A 16,383-nucleotide genomic window follows, 5' to 3' on the forward strand; every position below is an offset into this window, starting at 1 on the left:
GTCAGTGTAAAAGTCACCAGGTCAAAAACTTGTTGTACTAATATGGAAAGGTCTTGCCACAAGGAATACACATTCCAAATATGAAAGGTCTACCTCTTATTGTGTGAAAGATATGACCAAGGTTAAAGTCTTGCCACAGACAGACAAAAACTAGATGCTCCTGAATCTTCGATTCCGGAGGGCATAAAAAGACCATAAAGATACCGAGTAAAACACATCACACAAAAATATGTGAACCTCATGGCATAACATCCTAAAAAAAAAACCCACAGTAAACAAAAGGCCCATGAGCCACATTGCTCACCTGAGTCACCTTGGCTCACATTTAAAGATGCTTCCTATATATTCGCATGGAAAACTATGATCCCTATTGTGGCCCCAACCTACTTCCGGGGGGCATGATTTTTTCAAAATTGAATCTGGACTGTGTCAGGAAGCTTTCATGTGAATGTAAACTTTTCTGGTCCAGTGATTTTTCAGAAGATTTTAAATTTAATGATTTTCCCTATATATTTTATGTAAAACTTTGATCCCCTATCGTCGCCTCATCTTACCCCAAGGGCCATGATTTTATTAAACTCGAATCTGCACTATGTTAGGAAGCTTTCATGTAAATTTCAATTTTCCTGGCCCAGTAGTTTTTGAGAAGATTTTTAAAGATTTTCCTTATATATTTGTATGTAAAATTTTGATCCTCTATTGTGGCCCCATCCTATCCTCGGGAGCCATGATTTAAGCAAACTTGAATCTGCACTATGTTAGGAAGCTTTCATGTAAATTTCCACTTTCCCGGCCCAGTAGTTTTTAAGAAGAAGATTTTTAAAGATTTTCCCTATATATTTGTATGCAAGACTTTGATCCCCCTTGTGGCCTCATCCTACCCCCTGGGGTCTTGATATAACAAACTTAAATCTGCACTATGTCAGGAAGCTTTCACGTAAATCTCAGCTTTTCTGGCCCAGTGGTTCTTGAGAAGAAGATTTTTAAATGACTCAACCCTATTTTTGCATTTTTGTGACTATCTCCCCTTTGAAAGGGACATGACCCTTCTATTGAACAAACTTGAAAGCCCTTCACCCAAGGATGCATTTGGCCAAGCTTGGTTGAAATTGGCCCAGTGGTTCAGGAGAAGAAGTCGAAAATGTAAAAAGTTTAGACGGATGACGGACAACAGGTGATCAGAAAAGCTCAATTGAGTTTTCAGTTCAGGTGAGCTAAAAACCGTATAAATACCTGACAATTTAGAACGCATCCCGGTCGCTCTAGATTTCCCACACGCATCCCTCAGAGCCTTGGACAGTGGTGTGACCATATCCTCCTGGAAGGCCACAATCTTGACCAGTGTCATTTTACACTGACGGTTCTGCGACATGAATTCGCTGACACTCTCCAAAAACATCTCTCCGATGGCTGTTGTGGTGAAGCTAACAAACCCTTTACCTACCAAAGCAAGCATTCACATCAAAAGAAACATTTATGGTTTGATTCACTGAATGCTGAAAACCAACTTTAAAAGTGATTTCTTTAACCCATAAATAACCAATGTAAACTACAATCATAACATATAACATTTGCAAGTGAACTTCCCATTCAATTTTCTGCAGACAAAGAGCGATTGCCTTATGCTGGCAATAATTTGCATGAAAGAGTTGAATGGGAATCCAGACAGAATTTTTCATTTGTGAATAAAAGTTATTAAATAACGCCAAAAAATTAATCTTCAGTTTCTAAAGCACTGCTGCATTAGACTGAAAGCTACCACTACGGCCAATTTTTATCGACATCTTGATAATGGGAAATACTCAATTTTCTCTTATACATGCTTTATGAAATCAGAAAGTTCAATTTTGGTAAAATAATAATTCTATGTATAATATCTTATATATACGTGTTTAAAACTTTGTCTACTATACATACTAAAAGATAAAAATATTATTAGTGTAAAAAAATAAAATAAAATCAGTTGGTAAATCCTATAAATTGTATAAAATTGTTTATGTGAAAAAGAAAGATAAGTCATGCTACAGCTAAACAAATCGTGTCTACCTTATCAAATGTCAAAATTTTTGGCCTAAGAAACTAGATTAAATTTGTTTTGTTTATTATTGGACTCTGGAATTTTCCTGTTTCTTTGTCAGGATAAAGTTACTATATTTTTGTTAATGTAATAGTGTGTGACTCAAGGTAATTTGGTACAGTATAATTTGTCCAAACCGGCCTCTGAGTACTCCGGCGCTCTGTCAATTCTGGCCACAAAATATAGTGCCTAACCTTTCTTTAACAAATCCTTTATTAATAATTTCCTGTACTCCGGATACTGCGTATTCTGTATATCGGCCGGCTTACACAGTCCCAACTGCTATCAATTAACTTTAATTATCCTGTGTAAACCAGCCCCTCGATGATACACCACCCCAATTGTTGTGGTCATTTGTATTCGGTGTACACAATGTCCCAACTGCTCGTAATTAGCTCTAATTATCGCATTTAAACCAGTCACCCCACGATGACCAACCTGTCGGTATTCGGTCGATCACACGCGGTGTACACAAAGGGTGTCTCAAGGGAAGCCACAGGTAAGTAAAAGAGTGCAACTGGCGAGGAGTCGCGATCAGTTTAAAATAAAACCTGATTTTTGGGGGGTGCACTTTTCAATTATGACAGCACCACGCACGAGGTAATGGCGCCCTCTCCCTAACGACAGAGACAAGAACTGACATTAAAAGACAAAGTTCAATTAATCGATGAATTCGATACATTCTTAGAATGAAACAAAATTGGCAACAATCCCGTTATGTTTTCCAAAAGCAGGGTTCCCCTCGTGGACTTCTCGGAGCTCTCTGGCGAGTCAGACAGTGATGATATGCAGTTAGTAAACACAACTCGCCATGTCCGGTCGATCACTCGGCATTACATCAGTTTCCGTTTCACAAATTGAGACAGTTGAAAGCGATACATTTACAATGTAAGCTGGGAAAGACAAATTTGAGATGAACACAACACAAACTTGACGAACGTACATAATGTAGCGCTTGATGACGGCGACGATGTAGACGAAATCGACAATTTACCAACAGAAAAGTGCGCAAATAATTCCCAGATTTTAAACTGTTTAATAAAAATTGAATTTTTTTCAAATGAGCACGACAATAAAACACTGACATTTATATTTTTACATTTTGAATTCTTTTGTGATATAATAAAACGTTAGCAATCATTACACACATATGCATAGATAGTGAATACAAGGGAAGCAACTCTCACTCTTGTCAACATTCTGCACTCCGGACTCTGTGTAAACCGGCCAATTTAGACAGATTATACTGTATATGATATTATTGTCATTTAGTTGTGACTAATGATATTTCCTGACAGGTTTGTCAATTCCAAGAAATGAAATAATTCTATACTCCGACTACAGTCAAACCTCATTATCTCAAACTACAGGGTGTAAAGCCACTTTTGGACAAAAAAATATAGAATTATAGGAATTTTTTGGCAGTTCATAGGGCAAATATAGGGATTTTTACAGCAGATTTAAAGGAATAAATAGGGATTTTATTAAAGAATTTGTATAAAAGTTTATTGTTTCTGCATAAAAATCTAGCAAGCATAGTATCTTACTGGAGAAGAAATAATATTAAACAAAGATAAAATCCTTTCATATGTGGACAGTTTTCTATCCAATAGACAGTTCTAATGCAATCATCATAGCTATTCTCATCTTAACAATCTAATTGAATATCAATCTAGCATCAGTTCCTGGATTTTGGTTTTTTTTTTCTTCTTTTTTTTTTTTTTTTTTTTATCATTTTTGAAAATAGGGCTGTCATTCTTTTTTTTTTTAATATATATATATAGGGCTTTATAGGGATTTAAATGACTCAGGGAAATTATAGGAACCCTCAAGTTTATAGGAAAATATAGGAATAAATAGGGACTTGACACCCTGCAAACTCAATGGGACAGAGAAAAAACTTTGAGATATCCGAGTATAGATATTGGGGTAAAATACTTAGAGAACAAGTGGTTGGGACTTTCGATCACTTCAACCTGGTATTCAAGATATCAGTGTTTGAGATACTGAAGTTCATTAACTGTATACACCAGCATTGTCTTTCTGTAATGTTCCCCTCCGATATCTGTACCTGTTCCCACTACAGGAAATGCTATAGTTGTACACTGTGTGCTGTTTGCCATCTCCAACGTTTTCTTCACCATACTTCTCCAGTTACTGATACTGGACTGACACTCTATGTGAATGATGTGTTTGATATTAGACAGGCCACACCCCGAGGTAACCACCATCTTCTCTTTCTTCATCTCATCCTCTGAAAAAGTCACAACTTAATATTTATATAGAACCCTGTATCACTTGTTTCATGTGGGCAATATTTACATGAATTGACAAAAATAGGGCACCGCTAAACTGGTACATGACGCACCTACATACATTATTGACCCAGGAATTTGAATAAGTATGAAAGGATTATCCACAAAAGGATTTCGTCGAAATTGCAATAACAATGTATTTTGCATTAAACAAATTTAAGTCCAAGGGCTTTAACTCCTTCAAAAATAATGGAACAGCATTCCCCTTGTAATATGCACATCTCCACATTGTGATCTTTCTTTGTTCCAAGTTTCATCAAAATCCCCCAGAAGGGTTTAGGAGGAGTTGCGAAGATAAAGTTAAAGGGACAGACGACAGCGATATAGCGTAATATGCAGGCATATAAAAAATGAGCGTGTTTGTAATTTCCAGTGATTTATGACTTTATAGTTCTAGTACATGTACATACATGTGATGAAATTTAATGGAGGTGAAATTTGTCAAGTCGTCTAAGTCCATAGAAGACAATTCCAAGCCGAGAAGTCAGTAACAAACTTAATAAGCTCTCTGTTTTGTTGAGGACAATAATAAGAAATACAATTAAAAAGACATCTTTATTTTTCTACTCCTCCTCTGAAGAAATTTAAACAGAAATCATATGACATGTTTTATCCAATGAAAGAGCACCATTCTAGTCCAAGTCAAAACAATTATTGGTGTCAAGGCAACCCAGATTCTGATGAAATTCCCATACCATACTCATGTATATATGTTGAAAACTTGTCAATGTGTCGTGTCGCAATGAAAGCCTAATAAAGTCAGAGATTTAAGGTTTTTTGTGACCTTGACTACTGACCTTATGACTAAAATTTATTGGCCTTTTCCTTTAATCGTCAACCATCTTTTCTTTCTTTAATGATCAAATGACTTTGTAGTAAAGTATCAAAGCTTTAAATTGAAAATTCTTCAAAATTTCAAGATATTGCATCACAATAAAAGTGACGACAGACGGACGGATAATGTGATTTCTAGAGCTTCCATATTTTGAGCCCTGATGAGTGATTCTAGTTGTTGCTACACATTTCTGAACAAAGAACATGGTACAGTTTCTCTAATTAGCCGTTTTTCACTGTATCTTCAGAATGCTCACACAAAATAAAACTATGAACTATGGTACATATGTACATGTACTATTTCACATTTTACCACGGCCAATCAGTATTGAAGTTTCAAACAACCTCATCACTTAATTATTTTTTTATAACTTTAAACATTATGAAAGCCAACATTTTATTTCCTTTGGTCAGTTCTGAGTAATTTCTGTAGAATTTCCAATCTGAACTCTGTGTAATGGTGGGTGGGTGGGGGTGGGGGGGGCTTACTTTTAGCAGAACATTCTGTCAGCAGCTGTTTTCCACATTTCTTAACCAATGCAGCAGACACACCCCCTACAGAGAAAAATTATGAATATGTTATGCTTCATTTATCCCACAGCACTAATTCTGAGACAAATAAATGTCTCTGATCCAGCCATTAGATATTGAAAATATTGCTCATTTATTGCAAGATTGTGCAGGAGATAAGAAAATCCATTTACCTGAGAAAAATCATATTACCAATCAGATAATGCATTGTACAGAATTATCATATTGAGGTATAATAATAACCAGTATGAATTCAGTGACTGTCCTGTCTACATATGCTTGAATGAGTATTTATCATTCAATTTGAGCATCAGCTGAGCATGTAATAAATGTAGGAATACCTTGTAATAAATGTTCCTTGTAATAAATGTTGTGCTTACCTTGTGTAAAGTCCAGATCGAGGTTGGTGCTGTTGACAATGGCATCCACTTTCTGCTCTGTAAGATCACCTGCACTTACACTGACAGTCAGCTGACCAATCATAACCTCTGTTACAATAAACCAGGTATCATTTACTGATGCTAAAACCCAGAGGCCCATGGGCCACATCACTCATCAAGCAATAGTACTTACACATACAAAACATTAAATCCAAATTATGGTCCCACTCTAGCCCTTACAGTCAAGATGTGAACATACTTGAATCAATAATACCTGTCTACCTGAGGATGCTTGCATATCAATCTAATAAGTGTCCTTGTAGTTCTAGCTAGAGTAAAAGATTTCTGAAGTACTTTCTGATATAAGATTTTTAGTCCTTCTAATGGCCCTATGGAGTGAACGGACACTAGTCTATGTATACTATTAGCTGCAGAACTGTAGCTTGAGAAAATACTGGGACAGACCAGAGAGCTATAGATCCGCCCCTTATAAAAACCTTTGATTTATGGGACAGAAAAAATGTGCATCGTTGAGGCCTTAAATCATTGTACTGCTGTCTCACTGTTGTGACTCGTGGTTTGAACTAATTTAAATCTTCCTAACATAGGGATTCATCTATCAAAATTCAGACTTTTTGATTTCAATCTGCTATGCACAGCCCATTAGAGGAGCAAATGAAAAAAAAAACAACTTACTACATTATCTTCAGATTACCCATTAACTCATACTACAGAGTCAGGAAAAGGCAAAGGAAGACTGTTTTACAGACGGCCTGACAGAGGAATCTTGTTTTCCCAAGGTTATAGAATTTGTTTACATAGTTTGTATTATATTCAAAATGAAGATACAGTAAATCATGCATATAGTGAAGTGCAAGGGACAAACAATTTTGATTTACTATAAACATAATTTGTTATACCCAATTAAGTTCATAATATGTTGTAAAACTTCAAGGAATGAAAATCCCTTTGCTGTAAGCATGAATTGAATATAAGCATGTTCACTACCTGTGTAAGTGTGAATTCATTATACATGTATTCACTGTAACTGTGTTTTACTGTAAGCATGAATTCATTATAAATGTGTTCACTGTAACCGTGTTTTACTGTAAGCGTGAATTCATTACAAGTGTGTTCATTGTTACCATGTTTTACTGTAAATGTGAATTCATTATAAGTGTGTTCACTGTAACTGTGTTTTACTGTAAGTGTGAATTCATTATAAGTGTGTTCACTGTAACTGTGTTTTACTGTAAGTGTGAATTCATTATAAGTGTGTTCACTGTAACTGTGGTTTACTGTAAGCATGAATTCATTATGTGTTCACTGTAACTGTGTTTTACGGCAAGTATGAATTCATTATAAGCATGTTCACTGTAACCGTGTTTTACTGTAAGTGTGAATTCATTATAAGTGTGTTCACTGTAACTGTGTTTTACTGTAAGTGTGAATTCATTATAAGTGTGTTCACTGTAACTGTGGTTTACTGTAAGCATGAATTCATTATGTGTTCACTGTAACTGTGTTTTACGGCAAGTATGAATTCATTATAAGCATGTTCACTGTAACTGTGTTTTACTGTAAGTGTGAATTAATTATAAGCATGTTCACTGTAAGTGTGAACTCATTTTAAGTGTGTTCACTGTAACTGTGTTTTACTGTTAAGTGTGAATTCATTATAAATGTGTTCTCTGTAAGTGTGGTTTATTGTAAGCATAAATTCATTATAAGTGTGTTCACTGTAACTGTGTTTTACTGTAAGCATAAATTCATTATAAGTGTGTTCACTGTAACTGTGTTTTACTGTAAGCATGAATTCATTAAAAGTGTGTTCACTGTAACTGTGTTTTACTGTAAGTGTGAATTCATTATAAGTGTGTTCACTGTAACTGTGTTTTACTATAAGTGTGAATTCATTATAAGTGTGTTCACTGTAACTGTGTTTTACTATAAGGGCTATTCCAGAAATAAATACATGGAGGGGGTCGGGAGGCACCTTTTGTATATACCAAGCACCCATAAAAAAAAAATAAAAAATTACCCCATGACCCATCAAATTGATAAACTCATTTTACAATGACCCATCTAATTAAAAAAAAAAAAAAACTAACTAGACCCACCACAAAAATATTTTTAAAAATGAAAACGGTACAAATCTCGCGAGGTTTTCGGGACAAACATTCTAGTCAATGACGCAGTAATGCCTGTGCGACATTGTATCACAGTAGTTCTGAAGAAACGATGTCACATCAACAATCAAAGGCATCTATGGCGGGAATGTTGGAAAGATTGGGAGTCCAAACGATGCTATTATCATGAAATGGGTATGGATATGTTTTTCCACGAATTGTTCGTCTTCTAATGGAGCCCGCGCCCGGAGGCCTCTATATCACCATCACACTGACTGATAAATATAACGCATCGATACCCTCGTATAAATCAACTAAGGTTTGCCTACTTTTATTAGAAAACGGAATACCTATTGGTTTCAAAATATTCCCAAAATCGATGCACTGTAAACTGTAATAATCTACAGAACAGAGTTCGCCGCCATCACGTCCAAAGGGACCCTACTAAACGCGCCTCTAATTTGAAGAGTGCCGTAATGGAAAGTTATGCGCTGCAAAGAGCGACAACTCGAATAGTTCTATGTTACTTCCGATTTCGAAAGCACGTTTTCAATTTTCCCTCCGACGTTTTGTAACCAACACGACAAGAGCGACAATAAAAATATTCTGAAAACTCAACACCCACGTGGCACAAAATAAAACAATAGAAACTACCCACAATAAATATTTTTTTAACAGTCCAACCACGGACCAAATAAAATATGAAAAAATACGACCACCCACACAAAAAAATATCATTTGCCGCCCGACCCCCCCATTTGATCATTTCTGGAACAGCCCTAAGTGTGAATTCATTATAAGTGTGTTCACTGTAACTTTGTTTTACTATAAGTGTGAATTCATTATAAGTGTGTTCACTGTAACTGTGTTTTACTATAAGTGTGAATTCATTACAAGTGTGTTCACTGTAACTGTGTTTTTCACATGTATTGCTAACATTTACCATTTTGCTTTTGTCCGGGCCTCGCCACTACATCAGAGATGTCCTCCTCCTCATCTACTTCACTCTTAAACATCCGACTGGCTCTAGTCACCATCCCCCGAACCAAACTACTGGCTTCCATAGCAAACGAGGAACTGAGACTAGGAAGGAAGCTGACACTCTGCCCTAGACTGGATTGAGCTTGTTGAGAACAGAACTTCTTCTCCTCACTCTGGAATGCCTAAAATCCAACACAACTAGAAATAATAACATGACTAATGTCTCACTAACTAAAAATAATCACATGACTAATGTCTAACTAACTAGAAATAGTCACATGACTAATGTCTATTTAACTAGAAATAGTCACATGACTAATGTCTATTTAACTAGAAATATAGCAATGCCATTAATGTCTCTAACTAACTAGAACTATAGTCTTACGACTAATGTCTCAATGCATCAATGCAATGTGGGTTTTTTTGTGGAAAATATCGACCAAGTAAAAAATAAGACTACGCATACACAACTATAATTTCACGGTATGACTGTGTTTTTGATAATTTGGATTACATTTACTATCTCATAAATGTGGATTTAAAAATACATATTTGGGTTGGGTATATAATAAATCTATCATTACTATAGTAACTTGATCTGAAGAGTTGGATCACGTCTTGTTGACAGGCGCGGATCATCAGATCAAACTCCACATTTTGCGTCTTGTTTGATCTGAGGATCCACGCCTGTCAACTCGACATAATCCTACTCTTTGAATCAAGTTACTGAAGTAATAACATATGATATCTAACTTGCTAGGAACTAGGAATCTGTATTTTTCTTGCTAAATGCCTCGAGAATAAACACACAATTCCTATCTCATTTACAACTCTAGAGACAGTGAAACTTACCCTTAAAGACTTCTGATCAGGGACAGTGAAACTTACCCTGAAAGGCTTCTGATCAGGGACAGTGAAAGTTACCCTAAAAGGCTTTTGATCAGGGACAGTGAAACTTACCGTAAGAGACTTATAATTAGGGACAGTGAAACTTACCTTAAGGCATTTCTGATCAGGGACAGTGAAACTTACCCTGAAAGGCTTCTGATCAGGGACAGTGAAACTTACCCTGAAAGGCTTCTGATCAGGGACAGTGAAACTTACCCTGAAAGGCTTCTGATCAGGGACAGTGAAACTTGCCGTAAGAGACTTATAATTAGGGACAGTGAAACTTACCGTAAGGCATTTCTGATCAGGGACAGTGAAACTTACCCTGAAAGGCTTCTGATCAGGGACAGTGAAAGTTACCCTAAAAGGCTTTTGATCAGGGACAGTGAAACTTGCCGTAAGAGACTTATAATTAGGGACAGTGAAACTTACCGTAAGGCATTTCTGATCAGGGACAGTGAAACTTACCCTGAAAGGCTTCTGATCAGGGACAGTGAAACTTACCCTGAAAGGCTTCTGATCAGGGACAGTGAAAGTTACCCTAAAAGGCTTTTGATCAGGGACAGTGAAACTTGCCGTAAGAGACTTATAATTAGGGACAGTGAAACTTACCGTAAGGCATTTCTGATCAGGGACAGTGAAACTTACCCTGAAAGGCTTCTGATCAGGGACAGTGAAAGTTGCCCTAAAAGGCTTTTGATCGGGGACAGTGAAACTTACCGTAAGAGACTTATAATTAGGGACAGTGAAACTTACCGTAAGACATTTCTGATCAGGGACAGTGAAACTTACCCTCAAAGACTTCTGATTAGGGACAGGGAAACGTACCCTAAGAGACATCTGATCAGAGACAAGAAAACTTACCCTAAGAGACTTATGATCACTGTTGAGGGCCACAAAATTGACACCTTTGACACTTGTGGAGGATGCTTTCTTATCATACTCAGTGACTGCCTCAAACAGCACCGCAGCAGCCTGCGCGTGGGGGTACCCATTATACCCTGTCCCAAGACAGGGAAGGGAGACCGAAGTATGTCCTTTTTGGGTTGCCACAGTCAAACATTTCATAACGAAATCCTTCAATGTCTGAAAATAAAAAAAGCAACATATTTATTTCTTACAGAAATACTTGACATTTTCTTTCTCTCTCCTCAGAGAATAAATAGTATGCAAGTCCTCTTCTTTTAAACAACCGAGGTTCACATAGAGAGATCTACAAATCATGCTGTCTGTTTACACGGATCACAAATCTACAAATCATGCTGTCTGTTTACAAGGTTCACAGAGAGATCTACAAATCATGCTGTCTGTTTACATGGTTCACATAGAGAGATCTACAAATCATGCTGTCTGTTTACATGGTTCACAGAGAGATCTACAAATCATGCTGTCTGTTTACACGGTTCACAGACAGATCTACAAATCATGCTGTCTGTTTACACGGTTCACATAGAGATCTACAAATCATGCTGTCTGTTTACAAGGTTCATATAGAGATCTACAAATCATGCTGTCTGTTTACACGGTTCACATAGAGAGATCTACAAATCAAGCCATCTGTATATACAGTTCACCAAGAGAGATCTACATGCAAATGCAAATCTATATGAAAAGACCATAAATTCAATGCACATATATTCATTTCTTCTCTCTCAACCTTTGTTGTGCATGTGTTTAAATCAAGTACTCATGTGTTTTAACATTGCTATTATTTTACCTTATCTGCTGTGTTGGGATCAGAGGAATATTTAGGCAAGGTACCGATGTAGATTTCCTTACAGGGTAGGTTTCCGCTTCCGACAATGGCTACGTCCCCCTCCTTGATCCCATTAGGATAGTTGTTACAAATGTCCATTTGGATCATGCCCCCTCCCTCCTTCAATACTGCCTTAGTGACTTGTGTTTTGTTCAGGTTCAGGTCAGGGTATGCAGTCAAAACAATTACTGTGTCCTGTTACAATGTCAATTTTTTTTTCAAATGTAGCATTTTTCAAAATAAAAAGCTGTTAAAAGTGAAGTAAGATTTTGTCTGCAAGAGTACAGTAAATCATGCTTATAATGAAGTGCTGGGGATCAACAATTTTGATTCGTTATAAATGTTATCAATTATATCCAATAAAAATCACTTCGCTGTAAGTGTGAATTCATTATAAGTGGGTTCACTGTAACTGTTTTAATGTATGCATGAATTCATTATAAGTTTGTTCACTGTAACTGTGTTTTACTGCAAGTGTAAATTCATTATAAGTGTGTTCACTGTAACTGTGTTTTACTATAAGTGTGAATTCATTATAAGTGTGTTCATTGTAACTGTGGTTTACTATAAGTGTGAATTCATTATAAGTGTGTTCACTGTAACCGTGTTTTACTGTAAGTATGAATTCAATAAGTGTGTTCATTGTAACTGTGTTTTAAGAGGGGTGATCAAAAAGTTTGCAAACCAGTTGCATAGCTTAGTACACATAATCAAAGTGGGTTTCCAAGTTTATTCTTTTTCAAAGTAGGCCCATCCAGCTTTGATGCACTTCTGCCACCGATCTGAACATGTCCAAAACATGTGATCCAGGCTATCCCGTGACATGCTCTGTAGCACACTGTACACAGAAGTTCACGGGTCTCATATTTTTCTCCCTGCAGGATCAAAACTAGAAATAGCCAGAAGTCACAAATCGCCAAATCTGGGCTGTAAGGGGTGGAGGGTGGGGGGTGGGTGGGGTGGGTGGGTTAGGATTTCTATACCAGTGTTTCCATGGTGTCCATCACAACCTGACTGTTATGGCTAGTTAGGTGTGTTGTTCTGGTATGTTGTCCTTGTGCAGAATGAATGCATGCTGTTTAAATCAAATCTAAGCACTCTCTCTTTACGGTTCTCATCAAATCTGATTTGATAAACAAGTGCATAGTAGTCTCCAGTAACAGAAGTTTCAGGGAGAACCATGTGAATAAGAATAATTCCGTTGATGTCACAGAAAACATTGAGCATAACCTTCCCTGCTAACTTTGTTACACAAGCTTTCATTGGCGATGGAAAGGATGGATGCTTCCGAATTGAACTTGGTTGTTCACTTTCTGGTTAATAGAAATGTACCCATGTATCATCACATGTTATCATTCTATTTATGAACAAATTTCTTTCTTTTGCGAATCTATTGACTAAGACAGGCAAACATTTACCCACATGCTCATTTGCTCCTGCAGAAGGAGGCGAGAAACCCATTTTGCACAAACTTGCCATATTCCAAGCTTACTGGTCAAACTCTCCTGAACAGTTCCATAGGGCAAGATAAGATCTTTGGCTACTTCTCTAATGGTGACTCGTTGATTTGTTCAACCTGAGACACATTCCTTTCTGTATTTATGTGCACTTGGCACCCAGAACGAACATCATCTTTAACTGTCTCTCTTCTCTCAATAAATCGCTTTATCCACTTACATGTATTTATTGAACTTTTCGCAAGTCCTTATCGACATAAACTTAGCTGCAATAATGTAGCCCTATCCAATTTTTTTTAATTCTGACGTTTTCGGGATAGGGCTACAATTCCATAGGATCTCCGTAATGGTGCAAAATAATTTTATGAATAACCGATAATAAACTCTGTGTATTAGTCCCAAATGTTGTTTACACCAAAAGGAGTACCAACTTTGTGCTCGGGCATGTCTAATAAAGGTGTTTTTCATTAAATATAATGTACAGCATGCAAAATTCTTCGTCTGTTCCGCCATGCTTGTTATCGCGAGATCTCATAGGTGGATCTAATGAAAAACCTAAACATTGACAATCAGCGCGAAAATGTAGTTACTCGAGCCACTTCGACAAAGAAAGGAAAATCATATTGTTGCAGAAAGAATTTACACTCTGCTGTTCGGTTTTTAACTTGATATTAAATTCAAACCTTTTCAATACCGACGAAATAGCTTTCGCCTCCATACTTGTCCATTGATGTAAATGCTACCTTATATGGCATATGCAAATGACTTGACAATCGGAAGTTTATACTTCAGTACATCAAACATGGCGCACAAATATGAATCGAGAAATTGGAATTTATCGAAATTGTTGAAAACGGTAGAATAGAGCCTCACAAATCTTAAGTTGCAGGTTGTAAATTTACATATTGACTAAGAAACATAGAATATCATTTTATTTACGTAAAGAAAGTCAGGAAATGTTTAGAATGAGCGCAAATGTTGCGGGAGTGAATCACTCCCGCATTTGCACCATTATGGAGATCCTAAGGAGTTGTAGCCCTCTCCCTAAAAAAAAAAAAAAAAAAAAAATCAGAGAGGGCTACATTATTGCAGCTAACATAAACTCTGTGTAGATCATTGTGTATTTCCCAGTTCTTTACAATTGTTCTCTGCTCAAATACGACTGAATCAGCCATTATTCTCACAGTCATCAACAGATTGACGCCATTTTACATTGTGATGTCACAAATGTAACACACACTATAATGTAACTTAGGCTACATTCAGATAATTTTTAGATTATATGTGTGCCAAAATTCACTCTGATCTGAACTGTGGTTATGTGGATATAGAGATGCTGGTAGTTTGCAAACTTTTTGATCACCCATTGTCAATAACTTTTTGATCACTACTCGTACTGTATACTATTAAAAAAACCAATCTCATTATGCACATTCAGGATGCTATTTCAAGTGCAGATGAATACGAGCTGTAGAAAAAGGGTTACTGGGAAAATGTAGATATGAATGTGTTTTGGTAAACAATAGAATTACCTGTGACAATAGATTAGTGAAGAATGAAACCATTGTAAGGCAACATACTTTGTAATTTCGTTTTGTACCAAAATCTCACCTTCAACTTTGTGATAGAAGCTGTTTTCACTGTCACCACTACTCCATGATTAGATGTGGTGTAAGCACCTAAAAAGGAAAATCACCATTGATACCATGATTCCAGTAATTCTAAAGAACAGTAGTCTCATCTATCATGCTGTGTATATCTCACATATATACAAATGTCAACATTATTTTGATATGCAGTAAAACATGCTTATAATGAATTCATACTTATTGTGAAGTAAGGTTTATTCCCCTTTCAGAGAAAAAATTTCTAAAATCTTTTATAAAGAAGAAAGTCAAGTCTTCAAAGAGTTTGAAAAACAACTTTATAAAATGTCCTATTGTGGTACAGATTCAAGCTTGTTTGGGATCCCAGCATGTAAATTACTTAATATGTAGAAATGTTGCCATATTTTCTTTAGTTAGAATTGCAGGATTTTGTCACAACCATACTGATGTTTTGTTTTCTGTTTGCAAAATTATTTGATGAAGGTGTCAGCTAAATTGTGGTGTTTATGCACAATAAACTTAGATATCGTACCTGATCCACTGGAATATCTGATACGATGTAATAACTTCTTCTCACGGTCTTCAAAGGCCTACAAAGAACCAAAATTAGATTTCATACATGCGTAAAATGAATTCCTGTGCCAAAATCCAGCATTTTCCTCTTGCACACTTTTATCTGAAATTCAAATAATTTATCATTCCACAACACAATCCAAACTAAGCGTTGAAACATTGAATAACCTTGATAGATTTGGTATCTGCCGGATAGAGAACGAACTGGACGAGCTTCACGTTACAGTTAGGATTGCTGTCAGAGTATGTTTTCACTTCATTGTACATGTTTTTAGCCACGTCAGACGCCGAGTATTTCATGCTTCCTGTTCCGATGGCAGCGAAGGCGATAGAACCATATCCGGATTGATCCGCTTGCTTCATACACTCCCCAATAAATTTGCATAATGTCTGGATTACAAGAATAAATTTAACAATCAGTGAAACTTTAAGAACATTGAGATTCAAAATCATAACAAACAAGAGGTACTGTGAGCAATGCTCACTAAGAATATCCCCTGCATACCCCAATCTCCCAAAGGGTGTTGTTAATAGGTATAAATTACCTCTTTCCTGAGTGTAAAAATATGGTATGCCTTTGTAGAAGAAAATGGAAGATATAGTCCGAACACAAATCCATGGTATAACCTATAATTTTTATCTTGGGATCAAAGGTTAAGGTCATAAAGAGGTCATGAATGTACATGACACATAGTCTCATGGTGATACACCCATGTCTTATGGTATGACAATGTCAAAACCCTATAATCAATTTTGACCTTGAGGTCAAAGTTCAAGGTCATATAGAGGTCATGAAGGTACCCGACACATCATCTCATGGTGATACACTCATGTGCCAAATATGGTATACCTATG

The 16,383-nt window shown here is 36.5% G+C and overlaps 1 protein-coding gene across 3 annotated transcripts in view; it reads right to left on the bottom strand.

The window, feature by feature from the left end:
• Window positions 1-16,383, bottom strand: part of LOC125659266 (protein mono-ADP-ribosyltransferase PARP14-like) — a 69,225-nt gene that overhangs the window by 15,467 nt on the left and 37,375 nt on the right. For all 3 annotated transcript variants that reach the window (XM_048890877.2, XM_048890876.2, XM_056149301.1), the window contains 10 exons: window positions 15,697-15,918; window positions 15,488-15,545; window positions 14,960-15,027; window positions 11,853-12,086; window positions 11,000-11,221; window positions 9,210-9,429; window positions 6,138-6,245; window positions 5,716-5,781; window positions 4,149-4,331; window positions 1,234-1,440 (listed from right to left, as the gene is read on the bottom strand). In XM_048890877.2, the coding sequence (XP_048746834.2) occupies window positions 1,234-1,440; window positions 4,149-4,331; window positions 5,716-5,781; window positions 6,138-6,245; window positions 9,210-9,429; window positions 11,000-11,221; window positions 11,853-12,086; window positions 14,960-15,027; window positions 15,488-15,545; window positions 15,697-15,918 (1,588 nt within the window). The remainder of the gene's footprint in view (window positions 1-1,233; window positions 1,441-4,148; window positions 4,332-5,715; window positions 5,782-6,137; window positions 6,246-9,209; window positions 9,430-10,999; window positions 11,222-11,852; window positions 12,087-14,959; window positions 15,028-15,487; window positions 15,546-15,696; window positions 15,919-16,383) is intronic.

This window comes from Ostrea edulis, chromosome 9 (assembly GCF_947568905.1).
Source record: "Ostrea edulis chromosome 9, xbOstEdul1.1, whole genome shotgun sequence".
In the NCBI taxonomy this organism is placed as follows: domain Eukaryota; kingdom Metazoa; phylum Mollusca; class Bivalvia; order Ostreida; family Ostreidae; genus Ostrea; species Ostrea edulis.